The 25,093-nt window shown below is 41.4% G+C and overlaps 2 protein-coding genes and 1 long non-coding RNA gene across 3 annotated transcripts; 1 reads left to right on the top strand and 2 right to left on the bottom strand.

The window, feature by feature from the left end:
- Positions 1–1,907: 1,907 nt before the first annotated feature.
- Positions 1,908–3,022, bottom strand: LOC121549577. The gene is made up of 3 exons (XR_005996832.1): positions 2,912–3,022; positions 2,249–2,311; positions 1,908–2,146 (listed from the first exon to the last, which is right to left on the bottom strand). It is a non-coding gene; the product is annotated as an uncharacterized LOC121549577 (long non-coding RNA).
- An 11,668-nt stretch (positions 3,023–14,690) lies between these two features.
- On the bottom strand, positions 14,691–21,966 carry LOC121549576 (zinc finger protein OZF-like). Its single transcript, XM_041861363.1, has 2 exons — positions 21,702–21,966; positions 14,691–16,239 (listed from the first exon to the last, which is right to left on the bottom strand). Exons 1-2 carry the CDS (start codon positions 21,895–21,897, stop codon positions 14,972–14,974), a joined length of 1,464 nt encoding a protein of 487 aa, XP_041717297.1. The 5' UTR covers positions 21,898–21,966; the 3' UTR covers positions 14,691–14,971.
- Positions 21,967–24,680: 2,714 nt separating this feature from the next.
- LOC121549612 (U6 snRNA-associated Sm-like protein LSm7) lies at positions 24,681–25,093 on the top strand. The gene has a single exon (XM_041861398.2). It carries the CDS (start codon positions 24,681–24,683, stop codon positions 25,014–25,016), a length of 336 nt encoding a protein of 111 aa, XP_041717332.1. The 3' UTR covers positions 25,017–25,093.

The following is a 25,093-nucleotide window of genomic DNA, read 5'->3' as shown; positions in this document are numbered from 1 at the left end:
CTACAGATTGTGAATTTTAAAAAAAATGTTTTGCTAAAAGTATTATTATATTATTGATCGATTGACTATGACTTTTCAGATCACCCAGTAAAGCTATCTGCAAGGTTAGCTCCAGGTAAATATTGCAATCCTTTAGCCATTCCTGGACCTGTGTCCAAAAACAAGCTACAAATGGACAGAACCAAAACAAATGATCTAATGATTCTGTCTCTTCACAGCAAAATCTGCAGAGCTGGGAAGATTGTATCCCCCATATAAATAACATTATATTGGTAGCAAGAATTGTATATAATAATTTAAATGGAAAGATTCTAATTTTTTAATCCGGTTTCGTTTTGCGTGTCAGTTCATAAACACTATGCCATGGGATCGGTACGTCAAAAATCTCTTCCCAACTATTTTGCAATCTATATGGGACGGTTGTCAATCCTTTGGTCCTTAAGTGAAACTGATATACTTTTTTATTTATCACAGTTTTCCTTAACCAATTATGTTCTTTAATGCAAGGCCGACAGACAAGTTCCTTACTTTCTTCCTCTTCCACTTTTGCGGTAAGGCTGCAATTATTTGGTTGTAATTTTGGGTAGAGCAGACATTTCCATATGTTTTTGTTAGCTGCATGTGCGACATAACTTTTTTAAACATTCTGTCAAAAAATAAAGGTTTTTTGTCAATTAGTATATTTAAATTTAACCACAATATTTGTTGCATTATTTGTTCTGTCGTTTCTGAAGGATTAAATTGAAATTGCAACCAACTTTCTATGGCTTGTTTTAGAAATAGTGATATTTGGGAGATGATTTCCTTTTCAAATAACTGCAAATGAGTTGTTGTAATCTGAATAAAGGGGAAAAGGCCTTTCTTGAACATTGGGTGAGACAATCTTACTAATTTGCTTGAGAACCAGTTCGGATTTAAGTATAACTTTTGTATGACTGAAGCTTTTAGTGATAGGTCTAATGCTTTAATATTTAATAATTTCTGTCCTCCGAATTCATATTCATTATAAAATATGTCCTTTTAATTTTGTCTGGCTTGCCGTTCCAAATCAAATTGAATATTTTTTTCTCATATAATTTAAAAAACTGTTCGTTAGGCGTAGGCAAGACCATAAGCAAGGTAAACTGGGATAATACTAAAGAGTTAATCAGGGTGATTTTTCCACAAATTGACAGGTATTTTCCTTTCCATGGAAGTAAGATCTTATCTATTTTTGCTAACTTTCTATTAAAATTTATTGAAGTGAGATCATGTATTTCCTTTGGGATATGTATTCCGAGTATATCCACATCACCATCAGACCATTTTATTGGTAAACTACATGGTAATGTAAATTTTTTATTTTTTAGTGGTCCAATACGTAATATAGTACATTTGTCATAATTTGGTTGTAATCCAGAGAGGTTAGAAAATGTATCTAGATCCTCTATGAGGCTGTGGAGGGATTCTAGTTGTGGATTTAAAAGAAAACATGAATCATCAGCGTACAATGACACCTTTGTTTTTAAGCCCTGGATTTCTAATCCTCTGATATTATTATTGGTTAAGTTTATGTCAAAGTTAGTTTGTATTCCTTTTATGTTGTACCTTTTTGATGTGAATATTTATTGTTTCATATTTTTATATATTTGTTTTCCATATGCATTTGTTTTACTCTTGTTTGACTCTATTGCCCCTGTAGTATTTATTCCTTTGAAATGTAATATTGATATTTTGTATTGCGATTCATGAGTACATTTGATTTATATGCATTTGGTTTGACCTTTTCTATGAAATCACTGCCATGTATGTTTTTTCCTTGTTTCCTAGTTAATCATCCTTTACCATCAATTAATGTGTTCAACCAGTAATTATAATATACCATTTTTGGAAGAAAAACAATAAAGAAATGTTTCGCAGACCACAGGTTGAACACCACTGGTTTATTGGACACACCACCACGATAGCCCTAACTCAAACCAGGAATAGTTAACAGCAATACAGTCCTTTAATAATCAATAAACAAACTCTCAAAAGTGTTTAGAACTGCTGATATAAAAGGATTTACAACTGCTGATAGGATTGTGTTCTCGGTGTTTGCATAGGGTCTAGTAGTGGACTCCATAGTGGGCTGAGTACCTGTGTATACCAAACCATGGGGAGTCTCCTGTAGTAAAATATGTGACAGTCATTAATATAAAAACACAAATGTCAAGTCCTTTAGTCTACAATGCATAGCTACACTCACACACACAAAAAGGTGACTCACTTGTTGTTCCTGTTCTCCAAACCCATCTTCATTTTCAAGGGGAACCCTGGAACCTTTTGGCCACTGAAATAATGTATTATAAATATGAATATTAGCCCATTCATCTCTTAACAGTGTCATTGTATTTTAACTATTTGTCCCCAAAATAAATAGCTAAATAAAAACACGTGGTAAACATAGCTGCTTTGACTGGGGTTAACCAACACCCTTAAACCACTGATTTCTATTTATGTAAGAGTATGAATTCCCGTATCTGTGTGTTTACCCTGTTTCAGGAAGGCCATTGACACCAGACAAAGCAAATATCAAACGATTCCATATACACTTTGTTGTGTTCTCTAACAAAACCCATTGAACATTATATGATATGAAAGTATGCCTTTATGCTTTCCATAATCCCAGTAATAATTTGTAATTTATGACGTTTCCATTTTTGCAGGGTCCATTATGATCTTTACTGAAGTATCTTGAAACAACTAAAAATAGGAACTCGGTGTTCAAAAAGTGTTATCCATTGACTCCGAGTTTGTTTAATCAAAATGATCTCAGAGGATTTTTGTATGAGAATTTATTCAAAACAGTCAAAAATATAAGTTATATAAGTGTAACCTAGGAGTTCTTTCAGCCTATATTAGTATTCACTCAAATAACATTATTTCTTACCAGCCGTTTTTGTTGTTGAGGTTTAGGCAGAGCCAGGACAACACCCAGAAGACTGAGCAGTATTATTCCTCTCATCTTCCCTTTATGCTTTATTCAGAGAGACATCAGCACTGTTCAGTTTTATAGCGATGGGAATGTCACATGCCCCATAGAGGGCATGTTCAAAATGGGCTGTCAATTTTTACCCTTTACATCAATGATGATGAAAGTGACTTCCAAGTCCAACAGTTCCATTGGGCATTGCATGAGCGCATTGGAATACACTGGACTAGCATGCCATTTTGGTTTTGTCCCTACATTTAAGTAGCCATCACAAATTGATCTCAGTTAATTGAATCACTGCCCCATGCAATAGTTCTGAGTTTGTAATGTCCCCCCAAAAATGAATATATGTATTTTAGCATTTATCACCAATGACAATACAGATGATGACTTTATTCTGCCCAGAGGAAAAATTACACTGAACAAAAATATAAAACGCAAAATGTAAAGTGTGCCTCAGGATCTCGTCACGGTATCACTGTGCATTCAAATTGCCATCGATAAAATGCAATCGTGTTCGTTGTCCATACCATAACCCCACCGCCACCATGGGGTACTCGCCCACACACGGGGTCTGCAGTTGTGAAGCCGGTTGGACGTACTGACAAATTCTCTAAAAAGACAAAGGTGGCTTATGATAGAGAAATTAACATTCAATTCTCTCGCAACAGGTCTGGTGGACATTCCTGCAGTCAGCATGCCAATTGCACGCTCCCTCAAAACATGAGACATTGTGTTGTGACAAAAGTGCAGATTTTAGAGTGGCCTTTTATTGTCCCTAGCACAAGGTGCACCTGTGTAATGATCATGCTGTTTAATCAGCTTCTTGATATGCCACACCTGTCAGGTGGATGGATTATCTTGGCTAAGGAGAAATGCTCACTAACAGGGATGTAAACTAATTTGTGCACAACATTTGAGAAAAATATACTTTTTGTGTGTATGGAAAACTTCTGGGATCTTTTATTTCAGCTCATGAAACATGGGACCAACACTTTACATGTTGCATTTATATTTTTGTTCAGTATAGATTCAGCCGCGGGACCCTTTTTTTATTTTCTTGAGTGGATGGTCAAGGGGCCATAACATAATTACAAATAATTAGTAGACTGCAAATTGACCGAAAGTAGTCCAAACATATAATATTTGACTAACACATAATCAATTCAAACCTTGCTTACATTTGTATACGATCACATACTGTACAGTCGTGGTCAAAAGTTTTGAGAATGACAAGTATTGGTCTCCACAAAGTTTGCTGCTTCAGTGTTCTTAGATCTTTATGTCAGTAGTTACTACGGTACACTGAAGTATAAGTATTCCATAAGAGTTAAAGGCTTTCATTGACAATGACATTCAGTTTATGCAAAGAGTCAATATTTGCAGTGTTGACCCTTCTTTTTCAAGACCTCTGCTATCCGCCCTGGCATGCTGTCAATTAACTTCTGGGCCACATCCTGACTGATGGCAGCCCATTCTTGCATAATCAATGCTTGGAGTTTGTTAGAAGTTGTGGGTTTTTGTTTGTCCACCCGCCTCTTGAGGATCGACCACAAGTTCTCAATGGGATTAAGGTCTGGGGAGTTTCCTGGCCATGGACCCAAAATGTCGATGTTTTGTTCCCTGAGCCACTTAGTTATCACTTTTGCCTTATGGCAAGGTGCTCCATCATGCTGGAAAAGGCATTGGTCGTCACCAAACTGTTCTTGGATGGTTGGGAGAAGTTGCTCTCTGAGGATGTGTTGGTACCATTCTTTATTCATGGCTGTGTTCTTAGGCAAAATTGTGAGTGAGCCCACTCCCTTGGCTGAGAAGCAACCACACACATGAATGGCCTCAGGATGCTTTACTGTTGGCATGACACAGGACTGATGGTAGCGCTCACCTTGTCTTCTCCGGACAAGGTGTTTTCCAGATGGCCCAAACAATCAGAAAGGGGATTCTTCAGAGAAAATGACTCTACCCCAGTCCTCAGCAGTCCAATCCCTGTACCTTTTGCAGAATATCAGTCTGTCCCTGATGTTTTTCCTGGAGAGGAGTGACTTCTTTGCTGCCCTTCTTGATACCAGGCCATCCTCCAAAAATCTTCGCCTCACTGTGCGTGCAGATGCACTCACACCTGCCTGCTGCCATTCCTGAGCAAGCTCTGCACTGGTGGTGCCCCGATCCTGCAGCTGAATCAACTTTAGGAGACGGTCCTGGCGCTTGATGGACTTTCTTGGGCGCCCTGACGCCTTCTTCACAACAATTGAACCTCTCTCCTTGAAGTTCTTGATGATCCGATAAATGGTTGATTTAGGTGCAATCTTACTAGCAGCAATATCCTTGCCTGTGAAGCCCTTCTTGTGCAATGATGACGGCATGTGTTTCCTTGCAGGTAACCATGGTTGACAGAGGAAGAACAATGATTTCAAGCACCACCCTCCTTTTAAAGCGTCCAGTCTGTTATTCTGACTCAATCAGCATGACAGAGTGATCTCCAGCCTTGTCCTCGTCAACACTCTCACCTGTTTTAACGAGACAATCACTGACATGATGGCAGCTGGTCCTTTTGTGGCAGGGCAGAAATGCAGTGGAAATGTTTTTTGGGGATTAAGTTCATTTTCATGGCAAAGAGGGACTTTGCAATTCATCTGATCACTCTTCATGACATTCTGGAGTATATGCAAATTGCCATCATCAACACTGAGGCAGCAAACTTTGTGGAGACCAATACTTGTGTCATTCTCAAAACTTTTGACCACGACTGTATATCTCTCTACTATGCGTCAGAATACTTTGGAACAGATTTCCAAAATGTGTATCACTTGGAGCTGATTTGCTGGTGTTTTTACAGTCTTATGTCCAACAATAAAACATTTAAATAAATAACAAATGTTTATGTAGTTTTTGCTCAGAAAACTTGGGTGGCCAAATAAAATCACCCACGTGAAACCATACATTGAGTGCACAAAACATTAAGAACACCTGCTCTTTCCATGACATAGACTGACCAGGTGAAAGCTATTATCCCTTATTGATGTCACATGTTACATCCACTTCAATCAGTGTAGTTGAAGGGGAGGAAACATGTTAAAGAAGGATATTTAAGCCTTGAGACATGGATTTTGTATGTGAGCCATTCAGAGGGTGAATGGGTAAGACAAAATATTTAAGTGCTCCGGTTTGAGTGTCTCAAGAACTGCAACGCTGCTGGGTTTTTCACGCTTAACAGTTTCTCATATGTATCAAGAATGGTCCACCACCCAAAGGACCAGCCAACTTGACACAACTGTGGGAAGCATTGGAGTCAACATGGGCCAGCATCCCTGTGAAACGCTTTAGACACCTTGTAGAGTCCATGCCCCAACAAATTGAGGCTGTGCTGAAGGCAAAAAGGGGAGTGCAACTCAATATTTGGAAGGTGTTCTTAATGTTTTGTACACTCAGTGTATGTTCACATGTATTACATTTAGAGTTCACATGTTAACACCACCGTTTCATGTGTGAGAAGAACATGAATACATTTACAGTTTCACATGTGAAAAACGTTCACGTGAAAATCGAATTTGCACTTTCACATGTGAAAATTAACTGTCACATCCCACTGGGCACAAACTAGTTGTAATCAATGTTGTTTCAACATAATTTGTCAATGTATTGTAAAGTGGAATCTGTGTGCAAAATAAATTTGATTTGAAAAAAGTAATCAACATAAACTGTTGTTTTCAGGTTGGAATTTCAACCACAAGATTTTGTCATCATTGTAACGATTTTTCAATAGACAAACGTTGAATAGATAAAACATGTTGAATCTGTACCTTTGAAATAACATCAGATCTTCCAACGTTCTATCCACTATCAGAAAAAAACCAATAGGCTGGGCAGCACCTCCAACAGATTTTCATTTCCCATCCAGGGTTTTAACGAAGCCCAGCGTTGACATTTGTCACTGACTTCTACCAATGTGCTATCGTGAGAATTATTATTGAGAGATCTCTTAATAACTACACATATTCACTGTTGCTATCGAAATCATTCCAAAGAGTAGGTTTAATTGCTATTGTTTCAATTCAACCCAGGGTTCAACAAAAAAGAAACATTACATATAGGCCTATTGTTTCAAACTTTGGTTGATTTCAAATGTAATCTTCAAGTTAATCATTAATACAGTACCAGTCAAAGGTTTGGACACACCTACTCATTCCAGGGTTTTTCTTTATTTTTACAATTTTCTACACTGTTCTACACAGTTACTACATGATTCCATATTTGTTATTTCATAGTTCTACAATGTACAAAATAGTAAAAATATAGAAAAACCCTTGAATGAGTAGGTGTGTCCAAACTTTTGACTGGTAATGTATGTTGGATTCGTCTCAATCTCAACCAAAAATCTAAGTTAAAGAATAGGACAAATAAAACTTAATTGAAAGTGCATTTAAAATTGGATTAGATTAAGTCCTATTCTTTAACCTAGATTTTTGGTTGAGATGGAGACGTGAATCCAACATATAAATTATTAATTTGTAGACAAACTGGAATTAAAGCCAGACTAAGTCAGTGGCACAGATGGAACTATCCAAGCAGTAGAAACATCTCCTTTACTAATTGTTAATATTTGGTCGTGTTGACAACCAAACACAATTCAATATTACTTTTGTAATACATTAAATAGCCTAAAGTTAAGGCTGTCTTACAAACGAATGTAACATTCAACCTTCAAATGAGTAACACATCCACGGCCATATTTTGATGTGACCGTAACTATAAATGTATTCTTATTTAATCATATAAAGGGTGCATGTTCAAGGTAACATGCATAGGTCGTCGCATGTCTGTGGAGATCTTCACAATTGCTGTAATAATCTGTGCAGAATCTCGAATGGCATTGATCACTTGCATACTTTTAATGAAATCTCAACTGCAATCCAGGTCATTTGGTTCTGCTATTAGATGAAGTACAGTGATAACACACTAATCTGTTGTATAAACCAAAAATCAGACATTGTTTTTCCATTGGAATTTGGTTGTGCTTTTAGATGGTTGAAAGCATAGTGAAAACACATTGAAAATTCAACTAACTTTTGGCAGTCTTTTTGAGTGGGTGAATATAGGTTGTAATCTCATTGATCAACATCTTAACCAAATATTACCCAATTATGCACATTGAAGTTACGTGGTGTGTGCCAGTGGGATCACATGTGGAATTGCATTTTCACATGTGAAACTTTGTTGAAATTTTGCAACCCATGTTGTCTCATTTATTTAGCATGAGATCATGTTTGTACATGTGCTCAAATTTGTAGTTTCATGGTATCACATTTTGAAATTTTATCACATGAAATTCATGTGGGTTTTTTGTAAGGGAAATGTCCATGTGAGGAAGGAGAGAGCGGGTGCATCACGGTCATAGCCAGGGGAAAGCCTCGGGAGCCTCGGTCAGACGGGTCCAGTCTCGAAGCAATGATGACTGTTGTCCAGAGCCATTAAACAATACTAAGTCTGGTCTTAGCCGGTAGCTAGACAGCTACTCCTCGACCACCACTTGGGTGATGCCCTGGCAGCCGATGGGGCAGCGGAAGGCTCAACGCAGCGGTAGTCCAAAGTAGCCGCCCCGAGCATTTGCGATACCTCTAAAACACCAATATATCTTGATTAGATAAGTATTAAACCCCCTGAGTCAATACATTTCAGAATCACCTTTGGCAGCGATTACAGCTGTGAGCTTTTCTGGGTAAGTCTCTAAGAGCTTTCCACACCTAGATTGTGCAACATTTGGCCATTATTCTTTTAAAAATTCTTAAACCTCTGTCAAATTGGTTGTGGATCATTGCTAGACAACCATTTTCAGATCTTGCCATAGATTTTCAAGCAGATTTGTCAAAACTGGAACTCAACATTCACTGTCTTCTTGGCAAGCAACTCTAGTGTAGATTTGGCCTTTTGTTTTAGGTTATTGTCCTGCTGAAAGGTGAATTCATTTCCCAGTGTCTGGTGGAAAGCAGACTGAACCAGGTTTTCCTCTAGAATTTTCCCTGTGCTTATCTCCATTCTGTTTCTTTTTTATACAAAAAAACTCCCCAGTCCTTAACAATTACAAGCATACCCATAACATGATGCAGCCACCACTATGCTTGAAAATATGGAGAGTAGTAGTAAAACCTTGTATTCAGGACAAAAAGTTAATTACTTGTTGCAAACAGCATGCATGTTTTGGAATATTTTTGTTTTGTACAGAATTCCTTCTTTTCACTCTGTCAATTAGGTTAGTATTGTGGAGTAACTACAACGTTGTCGATCCATCCTCAGTGTTCTATTAAAGCCATTCAACTCTGTAACTATTTTAAAGCCACCATTGGCCTCATGGTGTAATCCCTGAGTGATTTCCTTCCTCTCCGGCAACGGAGTTAGGAAGGAGGCCTGTCTCTTTGTAGTGACTGGGTGTATTGATGATACACCATCCAAAGTGTAATTATTAATTTCACCATGCCAAAGGGATATTCAATATCTGTTTTTTTTAAATATACCAATAGGTGCCCTTTGCAAGGCTTTGGAAAACCTCCCTGGTCTTTGTGGTTGAATCTGTGTTTGAAATTCAATGCTCAACTGCGGGACCTTACAGATAACTGTATGTGTGGGGTACTCCTGAACTTATTTAGGCTTGCCATAACAAAGGGGTTGAATACTTATTGACTCAGGACATTTCAGCTTTTAATTCCACTTTGACATTATGGGGTATTGTGTGACAAAAAAGTAACATTTAATCAATTGTAAATTCAGGCTGTAACACAACAAAATGTGGAAAAAGTCAAGGGGTGTGAATACTTTCTGAAGGCACTGTAGATCAATAAAGACAAATACCTTCTATTTTTTGCGAAAGTATTCACCCCCCCTTGGCATTTTTCAAATTTTGTTGCCTTACAACCTATAATTAAAATAGATTTTTTGGGGGTTTGTATAATTTGATTTACACAACATGCCTACCACTTTGAAGATGCAAAATATTTTTTCTTGTGAAACAAACAAGAAATAAGACCAAAAAAAAAACAGAAAACTTGAATGTGCAGAACTATTCACCCCCCCAAAGTCAATACTTTGTAGAGCCACCTTTTGCAGCAATTACAGCTGCAAGTCTCTTGGGGTATCTCTATAAGCTTGGCACATCTAGCGACTGGGATTTTTGCCCATTCTTCAAGTTGGATGGGTTCCGCTGGTGTACAGCAATCTTTAAGTCATACCACAGATTCTCAATTGGATTGAGGTCTGGGCTTTGACTAGGCCATTCCAAGACATTTAAATGTTTCCCCTTAAACCACTTGAGTGTTGCTTTAGCAGTATGCTTAGGGTCATTGTCCTGCTGGAAGGTGAACCTCCGTCCCAGTCTCAAATCTCTGGAAGACTGAAACAGGTTTCCCTCAAGAATTTCCCTGTATTTAGCGGCATCCATCATTCCTTCAAATCTGACCAGTTTCCCAGTCCCTGCCGATGGATGGTGTTCTTGGGGTGATGAGAGGTGTTGGGTTTGCGCCAGACATAGCGTTTTCCTTGATGGCCAAAAAGCTCAATTTTAGTCTCATCTTACCAGAGTACCTTCTTCCATATGTTTGGGGAGTCTCCCACATGGCTTTTGGCAAACACCAAACGTGTTTGCTTATTTTTTTCTTTAAGCAATGTTTTTTTTCTGGCCACTCTTCCGTAAAGCCCAGCTCTATGGAGTGTACGGCTTAAAGTGGTCCTATGGACAGATACTCCAATCTCCTCTGTGGAGCTTTGCAGCTCCTTCAGGGTTATCTTTGGTCTCTTTGTTGCCTCTCTGATTAATGCCCTCCTTGCCTGGTCTGTGAGTTTTGGTGGGCGGCCCTCTCTTGGCAGGTTTGTTGTGGTGCCATATTATTTCCATTTTTTAATAATGGATTTAATGGTGCTCAGTGGGATGTTCAAAGTTTCAGATATTTTTTTATAACCCAACCCTGATATGTACTTCTCCACAACTTTGTCCCTAACCTGTTTGGAGAGCTCCTTGGTCTTCATGGTGCCGCTTGCTTGGTGGTGCCCCTTGCTTAGTGGTGTTACAGACTCTGGGGCCTTTCAGAACTGGTGTATATATACTGAGATCATGTGACACTTAAGATTGCACACAGGTGGACTTTATTTAACTAATTATGTGACTTCTGAAGGTAATTGGTTGCACCAGATCTTATTTAGGGGCGTCATAGCAAAGGGGGTGAATACATATGCACGCACCACTTTTCCGTTATTTATTTTTTTGAATTTCACTTCACCAATTTGGACTATTTTGTGTATGTCCATTACATGAAATCCAAATAAAAATCCATTTAAATTACAGGTTGTAATGCAACAAAATAGGAAAAACGCCAAGGCATATGAATACTTTTGCAAGGCACTGTATTTGTTTCTCCGTTTTTTGTAATTGGTGTTATCACCTTGAAAATCATTAATTACGAGGATATACAAGGACCTTGAGCATTCCCTCCATTGTTATCGGGGGACGGGTCTATATTAAACAAAATTATTAGACAATCACATCCTTTTATTGTGTATACGTAATATATTTTTGTCACACCCTGATCTGTTTCACCGGTCTTGTGATTGTCTCCAACACCCACCAGGTGTCTCCCATTACCTTCGGTAATGGTGATTAAAGACGAGCTCGCAGGCCGGGAGTTGCCCATGGACCTCGACTCCCTCATAGCCTTGACCATCCAGATCGATGGCCGGCTATGGGAACGTAGGAGGGAGAGGGGTCTGTTCCCTGTCGCCTTCGAATTCCACCTCGCCTCCGGGTAATCCCGGAAATCCCAGAAGTCTACATTTCCGAGAGAGTCTGGTGTCATCCGAGTTCCCTCTGAGATCACAGAGGGCTGCCGACTCGCCTCCTCCGGAGCCCATGCAACTGGGCAGGGCTAGATTGTCTAATGCTGAGCGCTTACGCAGACTGAACACTAAGAGCTGTCTGTATTGTGGAGCTACGGGACATTTCTTATCTACCTGCCCATTAAAAGACCAGGCTCATCAGTAGGTACGAGTACACTGGTGAGCCGTAAGGGGAGTTTCCAATATCTCTCTACTCTTAACCCCCTCTATGCTGCCCTGTTGTGGGGAGATCAGTCCAAATCCATCCGGGTGCTCATTGACTCTGGGGCCGACGAGAGCTTTATGGACACTACCCTGGTTTTGGAGCTGGGTATCTCCACTCAACCCCTTTCCATCCCGATGGACGTCAGAGTGCTGGATGGGCGCTCTATGGGCAGAGTCACTCACAATACGGTTCCTATCAACCTGCGAGTGTCAGGCAACCAAAGTGAGGCTACGCAGTTTCTGCTCCTGGAGTCTCCTCATGTACACCCATGGTTTTGGGGTTTTTATGCTCCAGAGGCACAACCCTCTGCGTCTGTTTATCGACTACCGGGGTCCTAATGACATTACGGTTAAAAAAACGTTACCCGCTACCACTCATCTCCTCGGCTTTCAAGCCTCTCCAGGGGGCGGTCATCTTCACCAAGTTGGACCTTCGGAATGCCTACCATCGGATACGGGAAGGAGACGAGTGGAAGCCAGCCTTCAACACGGCTAGCGGGCACTACGAGTACCTGGTGATGCCGTTCGGACTGACCAACGCTACCGCAGTGTTCTAGGCCCTGGTCAATGATGTGCTCCTTGACATGTTGAACCAATTTGTGTTTGTCTACCACGACGACATCCTCATTTATTACCGGTCAGCTTGAGCACGTTCTCCATGTCCGACAGGTTCTCCAGCGTCTCCTGGGGAAGCAGCTTTTCGCGAAGGCGGAGAAATGTGAGTTCCATTGCTCCACCATCTCCTTCCTAGGATACGTCATCACTGCAGGGAATATTCAGATGGACCCTGACAAGGTGAGAGCGGTGGTGGATTGGCCTCAACCCACATCCAGAGTGTAGCTGCAACGTTTCCTGGGGTTTGCTAATTTCTACCGTCGTTTCATCTGGGGTTACAGCACCCTGGCTTCCCCCCTCTCTGCACTCACCTCTCCCAAGGTTCCGTTCATATGGTCTCCAGCAGCTGACAGGGCTTTCTCAGACCTCAAGCAGCAATTCACTTAAGCTCCCACCTTAATCCATCTGGACCCGTCCCGTCAGTTCGTGGTGGATGTCAACGCCTCGGACGTCGGAGTGGGGGCTGTCCTTTCCCAGCATTCTGCCCAGGACCAGAAGCTGCATCCCTGCGCCTTCCCTTCCCATCGTCTTATCCCCGCTGAGAGGAACTATGACATGGGAAATCTCTTCCCGTGCTCCAGTCTTGGAATTGGCATATTCCTCAAGACTCACCTGTAATCCTGGCTCCCGTCGGACCATGACTTTCGTCCGACAACGTTTTTGGTGGCCCACTATGGTTCCTGACGTCTCTGCGTTCGTTGCCGCCTGCACTGTGTGTGCGCAGAACAAGACTCCGCAGCAAGCTCCGGCTGGCCTCCTTCAACCACTCCCTGTTTCTCACCGCCCCTGGTCCCATAAATCCTTGGACTTCGTCACGGGTCTCCATCCGTCAGACGGCAACACCACCATCCTTACGGTGGTGGATAGGTTTTCCATAGCCGCCCATTTTATTCCCCTTCCTAAATTGCCCTCAACTAAGGAGACAGCGTTCCTCAGTTCTCATCCCGGTTCTGGAAGGCGTTCTGCACCCTCATTGGGTCGTCGGCCAGCCTGTCCTCTGGTTTTCATCCCCAGTCTAACGGCCAGTCGGAGCGAGCCAATCAGGACCTAGAGACGACTCTTCGTTGCCTCGTCTCCGCCAATCCCACCACCTGGAGCCAGCAACTCGTGTGGGTGGAATATGCCCGCAACACCCTTCCCTGTTCTGCTACGGGTCTCTCACCTTTTGAGTGTTCCCTAGGATATCAGCCCCCGCTCTTCCCGGAGCAAGAAGAAGAGGTCAGCATACCTTCTGCCCAGATGTTCGTCCGTCGCTGTACCTGGAAGTGAGCCCGGGCCGCTCTTCTCAAGACCACCTCCAGGTATCGATGACAGGCGGACCGCCACCGCCCTGCTCCCCGCTACCGTCTTGGGCAGAGGGTATGGCGTTCCACTCGGGATCTGCCCCTCCACGTGGCGCCCCTAGAGGGGGGGGGGGTACTGTCACACCCTGATCAGTTTCTTCTGTCTTGTGATTGTCTCCAACCCCCACCAGGTGTCTCCCATTACCTCGTGTATTTATACCTGCGTTTTCTATTTGTCTGTTGCCAGTTCGGCTTGTCCCGTCAAGTCCTACCAGCGTGTTCCTGTGCTCTAGTTTTTGCTTTTTCTAGTCTTCCCAGTTCGGACCTTTCTGCCTGTCCTGACCCTGATCCTGCCTGCCGTCCTGTACCTGCCTGACTCTGATTTGGATTACGACTCTTTGCCTGCCTTGACCTTCCGATTGCCTGCCCCTTGTACTGTAATAAACACTGAGACTCATACTATCCACCTCCTGTGTCTGCATCTGGGTCTTAGCCTGAGCCGTGATAATTTTGATGATTCCATTGATCATTTGGTGTCTAAATCCAGTTTCACTTGGTGTTACTCAATTTAAATTAAGGTAAATTACACTGTGAGCAAAATTATTAATCACATCACATGTATTATTTTTAAAGGGTTAATGACCTTAGATTTGAGAATCTGTGGCCTCAATTTCAGAAATTCCTCAATGTATAAATTGGTGTTACTACTCCTACTGGTGGCACAATGTTATCGTAATTATCAAAATTATTTAAAGTAATTAAGCTGCCATATTAGTTTATTTAGAATGGGAAAATATACCTAAATACATTTAAATAAAGACAAATCTAGAAAAATAAATGTTTCCCCAAAATAAATGTTTTCAAGAATCAATGAGTAAGTTATATGAATTGATATGACCATTGAACAGATTCCAAGATTGCGGAGTGTACTTTTTACCAAGAGCATACTTGAGGGGAATGTCCTCTTAATAGTCTCTTCCATCTAACACATTTTACACATGGGTTTTGTTACGTTTTCTTAGTCATTGTGAATATTTATTCAGTGAGTTCGCAGATGTCTTTTCAGACTTGATGCTAACTTCAAGTGAGTTCCACACAAATGACATTGAACTCCCTCCCCTGTATGAACCTTCATATGTGCAGTCAGGCTTCCCTTCAGACTGAAGCATTTGCCACATTCGTTGCAGCGATGTGGTTTCTCCTCTGTGTGAGTCATCATATGCTTTGTAAGGGTTCCCTTGTCACTGAAGCATTTGCCACATTCTTTGCACCGAAATGGTTTCTCCCCTGTATGAGTCCTCATATGCAATATCAGGCTTGCCTTAATGCTGAAGGATTTTTCACATTCTTTGCACGGATAGGATTTCTCCCCAGTGTGATTTTGCTGATGGAGTTTCAGACTTCCTTTTGTTGTCAAGCATTTTCCACACAAATCACACTTAAAAGCTGGCCCTGTATGAGTACCCATATGATTTTTCAGGTTATTCTTGTGATTGAAACATTTGCCACATACGGTACAGCAATGTTGTCCCTCCTCCGTGTGAGTCTTCATGTGCCGGATCAGGTAGCAGTTCAGTACGAAACCTTGTCCACATATGTCACACATGTATGGTCTATCTTCACTGTGCCTATTTTTCCCATGCATTTGTAGACCACGTCTTGTCACAAAGCATTTTCCGCAAACGTCACATTTTAGATCAGGCAACTCACTGGTTTCTTTCCTTGGCCGTCCTCTTGGTCTCTCTTCAAGATGGCGATTTTGTCTATGTCTTTTCAGACTACGTGCTGTCGCCAAGCATTTTCCACACACATCACATTTCAGGTCAGGCAACTCACTGGTTTCTTTCCTTGGCTGTCCTTTTGGGCTCTCTTCACTGTGCCAATTTTGTTGATGCCTTCTCAGACCACCTGCTGTCGCAAAGCATTTTCCGCACAAGTCACATTTCTGATCAGGCAACTCCCTGGCTTCTTTCCTTGGCCGTCCTCTTCCTCTCTTTGATTTAAGAGGCTTTAACCGTGACAGTGGTATTCTATTCTCCCCTTCATCCTCTTTTCCATGATCACTTTCACTGTTGTCACTGTTTGGATTTACTTCAGAGGGGGGCTGATATTCACTGGTTGAGTCAGACTCTCTGTAGCTCTCACCATCAAATTCTGTTTGGTTCTCTACAGTTATGATGTTGATAGAGTTCCATATAGACTCTTCGGCATCAGACTCGACCGGCCCCAAATTGGCGCTCCATTCCTGCTCATAGTGCTGTTGCTCAGGGTTAACCTCCTCTTCAGCGAGAGTGAGCTGCTGGAGGTCTGGAGGGAAGGAGAAAGGAAGACATTTAATGAAAACTGAAATGCTTAAAAGAGACAAATAGGACTACTAACTATACAATGGGGCTTCACAATTGGATCATCCAATTCATGAAAAACACATAATTTAAGATATATCTAAAATAATATTCGGATTCGTGAATTAATTTACTTATAGCCGATGCCTGTTATTTGAAGCTCGAGAAGTGAGACACAGCTCAAAAAGTTGAAAAAGTCTCATGTGAACTACAACTCCCACAAGTTTGGATTACACATCACACTTGAGTCGCTTGAGCTGAACACTCACAGGTAAGGACCACCACTGGTAAGAACATACTATACAGATCGTTTCTGTGTTGTATATTACAGATTTTCTTTTACTGAACATCGCCTGCATTATCGGATGCACTATTTGTCAAGCTTTAGGGTGTTTTTGAGTTTACCCATGCTAAGAGGTGACTGAAATAGGAAACAACTTTGCAATGATACAAAATAAATGTTATCCCCAAAAAGTAACCACGTAACACATGTTTTCAACCTGATAATCCTTAAATAGCAACAGTATTACCACATCACACATTATTAGAGCTTTATGAACAGACATTATGACAGTAGCTGTCCTGTGTCACTCAATCTGCTGTGTAGATCCAACTAAACTCAGCAAAAAAAGAAACGTCCTCTCACTGTCAACTGCGTTTATTTTCAGCAAACTTAACATGTGTAAATATTTGTATGAACATAACAAGATTCAACAACTGAGATATAAACTGAACAAGTTCCACAGACATGTGACTAACAGAAATTGAATAATGTGTCCCTGAACAAAGAGGGGGTCAAAATCAAAAGTAACAGTCAGTATCTGGTGTGGCCACCAGCTGCATTAAGTACTGCAGTGCATCTCCTCCTCGTGGACTGCACCAGATTTGCCCGTTCTTGCTGTGAGATGTTACCCCACTCTTCCACCAAGGCATCTGCAAGTTCCCAGACATTTCTGGGGGGAATGGCCCTAGCACTCACCCTCCGATCCAACAGGTCCCAGACGTGCTCAATGGGATTGAGATCCGGGCTCTACACTGGCCATGGCAGAACACTGGCATTCCTGTCTTGCAGGAAATCACACACAGAACGAGCAGTATGGCTGGTGGCATTGTCATGCTGGAGGGTCATGTCAGGATGAGCCTGCAGGAAGGGTACCACATGAGGGAGGAGGATGTCTTCCCTGTAATGCACAGCGTTGAGATTGCCTGCAATGACAACAATGTCAGTCTGATGATGCTGTGACACACCGCCCAGACCATGATGGACCCTCCACCTCCAAATCGATCCCGCTCCAGATTACAGGCCTCGGTGTAACGTTCATTCCTTCGAAGATAAACGTGAATCCGACCTTCACCCCTGAAGAGCCAGCCCTGTCTGGTCCAGCGACGGTGGGTTTGTGCCCATAGGCGACATTGTTGTCGGTGATGTCTGGTGAGGACCTGCCTTACAACAGGCCTACAAGCCCTCAGTCCAGCCTCTCTCAGCCTATTGCGGACAGTCTGAGCACTGATGGAGGGATTGCGCGTTCCTGGTGTAACTCGGGCAGTTGTTGTTGCCATCCTGTACCTGTCCCGCAGGTGTGATGTTCGGATGTACCGATCCTGTGCAGGTGTTGTTACACGTGGTCTGCCCCTGCGAGGACGATCAGCTGTCCGTCCTGTCTCCCTGTAGCGCTGTCTTAGGCGTCTCACAGTACGGACATTGCAATTTATTGCCCTGGCCACATCTGCAGTACTCATGCTTCCTTGCAGCATGCCTAAGGCACGTTCACGCAGATGAGCAGGGACCCAGGGCATCTTTCTTTTGGTGTTTTTCAGAGTCAGTAGAAAGGCCTCTTTAGTGTCCTAAGTTTTCATAACTGTGACCTTAATTGCCTACAGTCTGTAAGCTGTTAGTGTCTTAACGACCGTTCCACAGGTGCTTGTACCAGCTTAAAAAATTGATAGTTTAGTGCCTAAAATATATATCTCTCAGATATAGGACAGAAAAAAACTTCCTTTAGATTTTTTTGGGGACTATCTGTTGTTCCATGTAGTGAATCTGTTATTCAATGTGTTTTTATTGGCTAATAGCAGTAATGCCAAATTCAATGTTTCATCCAATATTTTTTTGTGATACCTTAAGGGGTCTTAAAATTCTAAATCAAATAGCTAAATGATCCTTGGTATGACCATCTTAAAATAATTCCATATGTTAGCTTAGAAAACATTGAATTTGATGCTGAAAGCATTGCCAATGGGGACTATGGCGAAATCTGAAAACAGCAGTTTGTGGAGAGGGCACCCCTCAAACATGAACAATTTAGAACAGTTTGCTGATGCAGCAAGCTCATTGAATATGTTCACATGCAAACTAATAATTCAATATTAAACTGATTATTAGTCATGGATATTTCTCTGTAAAAGGACCCATGAGCACCAACTTGTGAAGTTCATAGGATCATGTCAAATTGGCTGTCAGATGAAAGCTAAGAGTCTATCTTTTTTTCAATCATAGTTGGGTCACCTGCTACTGTTCTCCCTTCCACTGGCATACTGTTATGTTCAGCTCATAACTGTTTTCTTTCTCTTTCTGTCATCTGGTGGTCAAAGCAAGAATGTGAAAAGTCAGGACAACCCCTCCCTCTCCCCCTTCTCTCTCCAGTTAATGTCACCTCTCCCGGCTCTTACTGACACCTACCCATGAGCCCCCTCTCTTTCCATTTACTGTAACCAGCATCCTCACCCACTGAGCACCGTCGACACCGGACGTCGAAAAGTAGTCTAAATTAGGTCAGTCTGCCCTGGTTTCAGCGTCCACAGACATCTTTTTTTTGGTCCGATCTGGACCAGCCCTGATTTCAACGTCAACAGACATCTGGACCGGCCTTCATTTGGCCCAAATATAGATGTCCGGACCAGACCAAATCTGAATCAATCATTGACGTCTATGTTTCACAAGTTTGGACATTACAGTACAGTAGAGCACAGTAAAGTAAAGAGAAGTAGAGTAGAGTTCAGTACAGTACACAGTAGAGCACACTAGAGTTGAGTACACTATAATGTGCTGAACTCTACTGTACTGTACTCTACTGTTCTGTACTGAACTCTACTGACCTGTACTTTGATGTCCAAACTTGTGAAACATAGATGTCTATGATTGGTTCAGATTTGGTCCGGTCTGGACCAACCAAATCTGGTCTTGTTTGGTGGCGGAGCTCATTAAAATAATAGCCAGTGTGTAGAATAATACCCAAATATGCAAAGTAGGATATTGCATATTTCTATATTTGTACACCTATTTAACATACATCACCATGAAGAGAATTACATTCGTATCCATAATTATGCATTTCTGTGTAGTATAGATCAGGGGATCCATGATGAAATTCTGTTACCGCAATTCTGTTACCGGGTGTTAATCCACTTCACTTAAACTTTGAAATCAATGGTTTTTGTTTGGCATACATTTTAAGTGACAAATCTGAGTCTCAGCGCAATTCCGTAACCGTGGAATTGCCCTCATGTAAACACCTTACTCTGCTTATCTTAATCGGCATAAAGTCATAATCGAAGTATGCATAAGCCGATTAAAACACCTGGTTTTCTGAACAATTTTCGAATTATTGGGACATGTACAGTAACCAGCTGAATCGGAGTTCCAGTGGTATATTTGATCTGAGTATATGCCAGCACCAGCTGCAAGTGAAGTGAATTCAGAAAAACTTACCAAAGTATGCATCTTAGAAATAGTTTTCACATACAAACTTTATATGTCCAAACTCAATCAAATGGGCTTCCCAAAAATAACCTGTTAGAACGTTTATTTTGATTGGCAATTTTCTGCATTTATCAAAGTCCCATCAGGTACCCTGTTTTCAGATGTGTCCATGTAAACAAGATTATTAGGGAAATTGTTCTGGTAATACTTTATTATAAGGGTCAGTAATAAACCATTTATATGCCATTTATAAATGTGTTCACCATTTATTAATCATTACTCCCACATGAATAAACCATTTACTAATCATTAGTAAAATATTTTTGCAGTCCCTAATCTAAAGTGAGTGCTATTTATACTTCATAAATACTTCATAAATGTTTTGAGTGAACAGTATCATTTCTGACAAAAAGATGGGCATGCCATTGGTAGACATTCCTGCAGTACCTTGCTAACATTTACAAATGTGGGAGTAATAATTAGTAAGTGGTGCGCAAACGGTTTGTAAATACCATATAAACGCCTTATACATGGTTTATTATGGACCCTTAAAATAAAGTGTTACCATCCTTCTTGCAAAGCATGTAGCCCTAAACGTTTAAATCAAACTATTATATTAAACTGACTATTCACAATAATCGCATTGGGTTCATGTAACACTCTACTCAGCAAATTGGATGTAGTCTATCACAGTGCCATCCGTTTTGTCACCAAAGCCCCATATACTACCCACCGCTGTGACCTGTACGCTCTTGTTGGCTGGTCCTCACTACATATTCGTCGCCAAACCCACTGGCTCCAGGCCATCTATAAAGCACTGCTAGGCAAATCCCCATCTTATCTTAGCTCATTGGTCACCATAGCAACACCAACCTGTAGTCTGCATTCCAGCAGGTATATCTCACTGGTCATCCCCAAAGCAAATACCTCCTTTGGCCGCCATTCCTTCCAGTTTTCTGCTGCCAATGACTGGAACAAACTGCAAAAATCTCTGAAGCTGGAGACTCTTATCTCCCTCACTAACTTTAAGCATCAGTTGTCAGAGCACCTTACCGATCACTGCACCTGTACACAGCCCATCTGAAATTAGCCCACCCAACTACCTCATCCCTATATTGTTATTTATTTTGCTCATTTGCACCCCAGAATCTCTATTTGCACATCATCTCTTGCACATCTATCATTCCAGTGTTATTACTAATTGTAATTATTTTGCACTATGGCCTATTTATTGCCTTACCTCCATAACTTGCTACATTTGCACACACTGTATATAGATTTTCTATTGTATTTTTTACTTTATGTTTTGTTTTACCCCATATGTAACTCTGTGTTGTTGTTTTTATCGCACTGCTTTGCTTTATCTTGGCCAGGTCGCAGTTGTAAATGAGAACTTGTTCTCAACTGGTTTACCTGGTTAAATAAAGGTAAAATAAAATAAAAATAAAAAATAGGCTGGTTTCCATGGTAATTCGACAAAAAGAAATGTCGCAACAAAAAAAAACATCGCGACAAGTATAATGGCAACATATATGACATTTTCTAAAGATCGACAAAAAAATGGTTCCGTTGGACAGGGGTGGATATTTCTTTTGTCGAACTTTCTTTATTGCGACAAATGATGATGGAAGTGGTGTTTATCGAATAAATGATGATTGCCGAATACTTTTTTAAAGGTAGTATTAGGCTACAATGTCAAATTTATGTCAAATAGAGACGTCACATACCTGCAAATCTATGCAACTTAATCTCTGGTTTGAAAACCAAATCCAGCAGTCTTCGTAGACGTGCATTAGCCTGTTTCAAACGGTAGATTTCTTCCTGGTACTCTGCGATCGTTTTTTTAACTACCACGGATATCTCCAAAGGAACTGCTTTTAATTTTTCGTTGAGAAACACATTGATCTGTTGTAGTTTAGACATTTTGGGGAGAAAAGGGATAGGTGGGGAAAATGTAGTTATTTTGCTGTCACTACTACGGATCCGTGTTTGTGAAACAGGAAATGTCTAGAAGAATGACTTCTTCTTCTTTAAATCTGTTTTTGCAAATGGCAACCAACAGAAAGGTGCCTACTGCCTACACCGGCACCTACTGTACTGGAGTGTGATGCCGCTCACCACCTACCTACACCACTGTGTTATTTTATGTATGTATTAAAATCCTGTATTTCTAATAAAATAAACTAGGGCTCCATTTAATCCGTAGTGCTGAAGTTCGGTGTTACAGCGTGATTTAAATTTAAAGGCAATGTTCCCGTGTTAGCAGACTGCATTCACGGTAAACGCTGCATTTGTCGGCTGAATCGGAAATGACTTTATCGTGCAATCTATAACGCTTCAGCGATACAGATTGAATCGAGCCCTGTGGATGAGGAATACCAACAACAAGTGTAAGGGCTCGATATTATCTGTACTCTGATGTAGCCGGACGAGATTGTGGAGATGTTGTGGAACGTGGCCTTCACTGGCCTCTGCTTCTTCATCCCTGGATTCATCGTCATGCTCAGCTACAACAAAATACTGCAGGTAGGATGGCTAGGCTGTTGTTTGACGCCAGTCAAAAACTTTGTTGCATTGCCAGATTGATTTACATTGACTAAATGATGTACATACAGTAGGGAAAAAAAGTATTTAGTCAGCCACCAATTGTGCAAGTTCTCCCACTTAAAAAGATGAGAGAGGCCTGTAATTTTCATCATAGGTACACGTCAACTATGACAGACAAAATGAGGAAACAAATCCAGAAAATCACATTGTAGGATTTTTAATGAATTTATTTGCAAATTATGGTGGAAAATAAGTATTTGGTCAATAACATAAGTTTCTCAATACTTTGTTATATACCCTTTGTTGGCAATGACACAGGTCAAACGTTTTCTGTAAGTCTTCACAAGGTTTTCACACACTGTTGCTGGTATTTTGGCCCATTCCTCCATGCAGATCTCCTCTAGAGCAGTGATGTTTTGGGGCTGTCGCTGGGCAACACAGACTTTCAACTCCCTCCAAAGATTTTGTATGGGGTTGAGATCTGGAACTGGCTAGGCCACTCCAGGCCCTTGAAATGCTTCTTACGAAGCCACTCTTTCGTTGCCCGGGCGGTGTGTTTGGGATCATTGTCATGCTGAAAGACCCAGCCACGTTTCATCTTCAATGCCCTTGCTGATGGAAGGAGGTTTTCACTCAAAATCTCATGATACATGGCCCCATTCATTCTTTCCTTTACACGGATCAGTCGTCCTGGTCCCTTTGCAGAAAAACAGCCCCAAAGCATGATGTTTCCACCCCCATGCTTCACAGTAGGTATGGTGTTCTTTGGATGCAACTCAGCATTCTTTGTCCTCCAAACACGACGAGTTGAGTTTTTACCAAAAAGTTCTATTTTGGTTTCATCTGACCATATGACATTCTCCCAATCCTCTTCTGGATCATCCAAATGCACTCTAGCAAACTTCAGACGGGCCTGGACACGTACAGGCTTAAGCAGGGGGACACGTCTGGCACTGCAGGATTTGAGTCCCTGGCGGCGTAGTGTGTTACTGATGGTAGGCTTTGTTACTTTGGTCCCAGCTCTCTGCAGGTCATTCACTAGGTCCCCCCGTGTGGTTCTGGGATTTTTGCTCACCGTTCTTGTGATCATTTTGACCCCACGGGGTGAGATCTTGCGTGGAGCCCCAGATCGAGGGAGATTATCAGTGGTCTTGTATGTCTTCCATTTCCTAATAATTGCTCCCACAGTTGATTTCTTCAAACCAAGCTGCTTACCTATTGCAGATTCAGTCTTCCCAGCCTGGTGCAGGTCTACAATTTTGTTTCTGGTGTCCTTTGACAGCTCTTTGGTCTTGGCCATAGTGGAGTTTGGAGTGTGACTGTTTGAGGTTGTGGACAGGTGTCTTTTATACTGATAACAAGTTCAAACAGGTGCCATTAATACAGGTAACGAGTGGAGGACAGAGGAGCCTCTTAAAGAAGAAGTTACAGGTCTGTGAGAGCCAGAAATCTTGCTTGTTTGTAGGTGACCAAATACTTATTTTCCACCATAATTTGCAAATAAATTCATAAAAAATCCTACAATGTGATTTTCTGGAATTTTTTTCTCAATTTGTCTGTCATAGTTGATGTGTACCTATGATGAAAATTACAGGCCTCTCTCATTTTTTTAAGTGGGAGAACTTGCACAATTGGTGGCTGACTACATACTTTTTTTCCCCACTGTACGTGGCATAAATAAGAACAAAATGTTTTTAGAAAATTGGTTTGGTGTTTTGATTTATGCACACTTTTATAACATATGCATTGTTCACTAATGGTCATGTCAGGTGGTGATCAAATCATATATTTTTATAAGTGTCTTGACTTATTGTGCTTTAAATGTGAACAGTATCATCATCAATGCAAGTTTCCTTTTCCCTAAAGTGCCACGGGACATTGAGACATATTTTGTTTTCCATGTAAATAGAATGGCTGTTTGTGTGTGTGTGGAACACAAGTGTGTGTCCTATTGATTCCCGAGGCAGGTAACACCAGTGTGAACACCATGTGCTGAAGAGCTGTGTGTTCAGGGCTTTACATTATCATCTGTAACTATATATTTTTTTGTGCAATATTCAAGCTTTGGCTCATGGGCATTGGGTGGTGTGCCCCTTTCTGTCCAATCAGGTAATTTCGGGACAATATTCTGTCCATTAAGGCAAGTATGGGTAACTAAAATGGCGGACAGAAACCAGGACAGAAACAAGGAAGGAGAGAAAAAGAAGAAAGAGAGCATCTTTGACCTGTCAAAGTACATTGATAAACAAATCCGTGTGAAGTTTCAGGGAGGACGAGAGGCCAGTGGAGTTCTGAAGGGGTTTGACCCCCTGTTGAACCTGGTATTGGATAGCACCATCGAGTACTTGCGGGATCCTGACGACCAGTTCAAGCTGACCGAGGACACGCAGCAGCTGGGCCTGGTGGTTTGTAGAGGGACGTCCGTGGTGCTCATCTGTCCTCAGGACGGCATGGAAGCCATCCCCAACCCCTTCATCCAGCAGCAGGACGGATAGTCGGCCAGCCTCGTTCTCTAGGATGACCTCACAGTAGTCCAATTCCTGGTGTGTATGTCAATTGTATTTCCTTGATT

The sequence above is a fragment of the Coregonus clupeaformis genome, chromosome 34 (assembly GCF_020615455.1).
Source record: "Coregonus clupeaformis isolate EN_2021a chromosome 34, ASM2061545v1, whole genome shotgun sequence".
Lineage (NCBI taxonomy): Eukaryota > Metazoa > Chordata > Actinopteri > Salmoniformes > Salmonidae > Coregonus > Coregonus clupeaformis.
The sequence above is the reverse complement of the archived record's forward strand: the minus strand, read 5'-3'. Positions and strand labels throughout refer to the sequence as shown.

What these genes read in the sequence shown, in the direction of transcription:
- LOC121549612 (XM_041861398.2), top strand. Translation starts at nt 24,681, where the DNA reads ATGGCGGACAGAAACCAGGACAGAAACAAGGAAGGAGAGAAAAAGAAG.
- LOC121549576 (XM_041861363.1), bottom strand. Translation starts at nt 21,897, where the DNA reads ATGTCTAAACTACAACAGATCAATGTGTTTCTCAACGAAAAATTAAAA. An exon ending in TAAGTTGCATAGATTTGCAG is followed by an intron (nt 16,240 to 21,701) that starts GTATGTGACGTC and finishes CCTTCCCTCCAG; the next exon opens with ACCTCCAGCAGCTCACTCTC.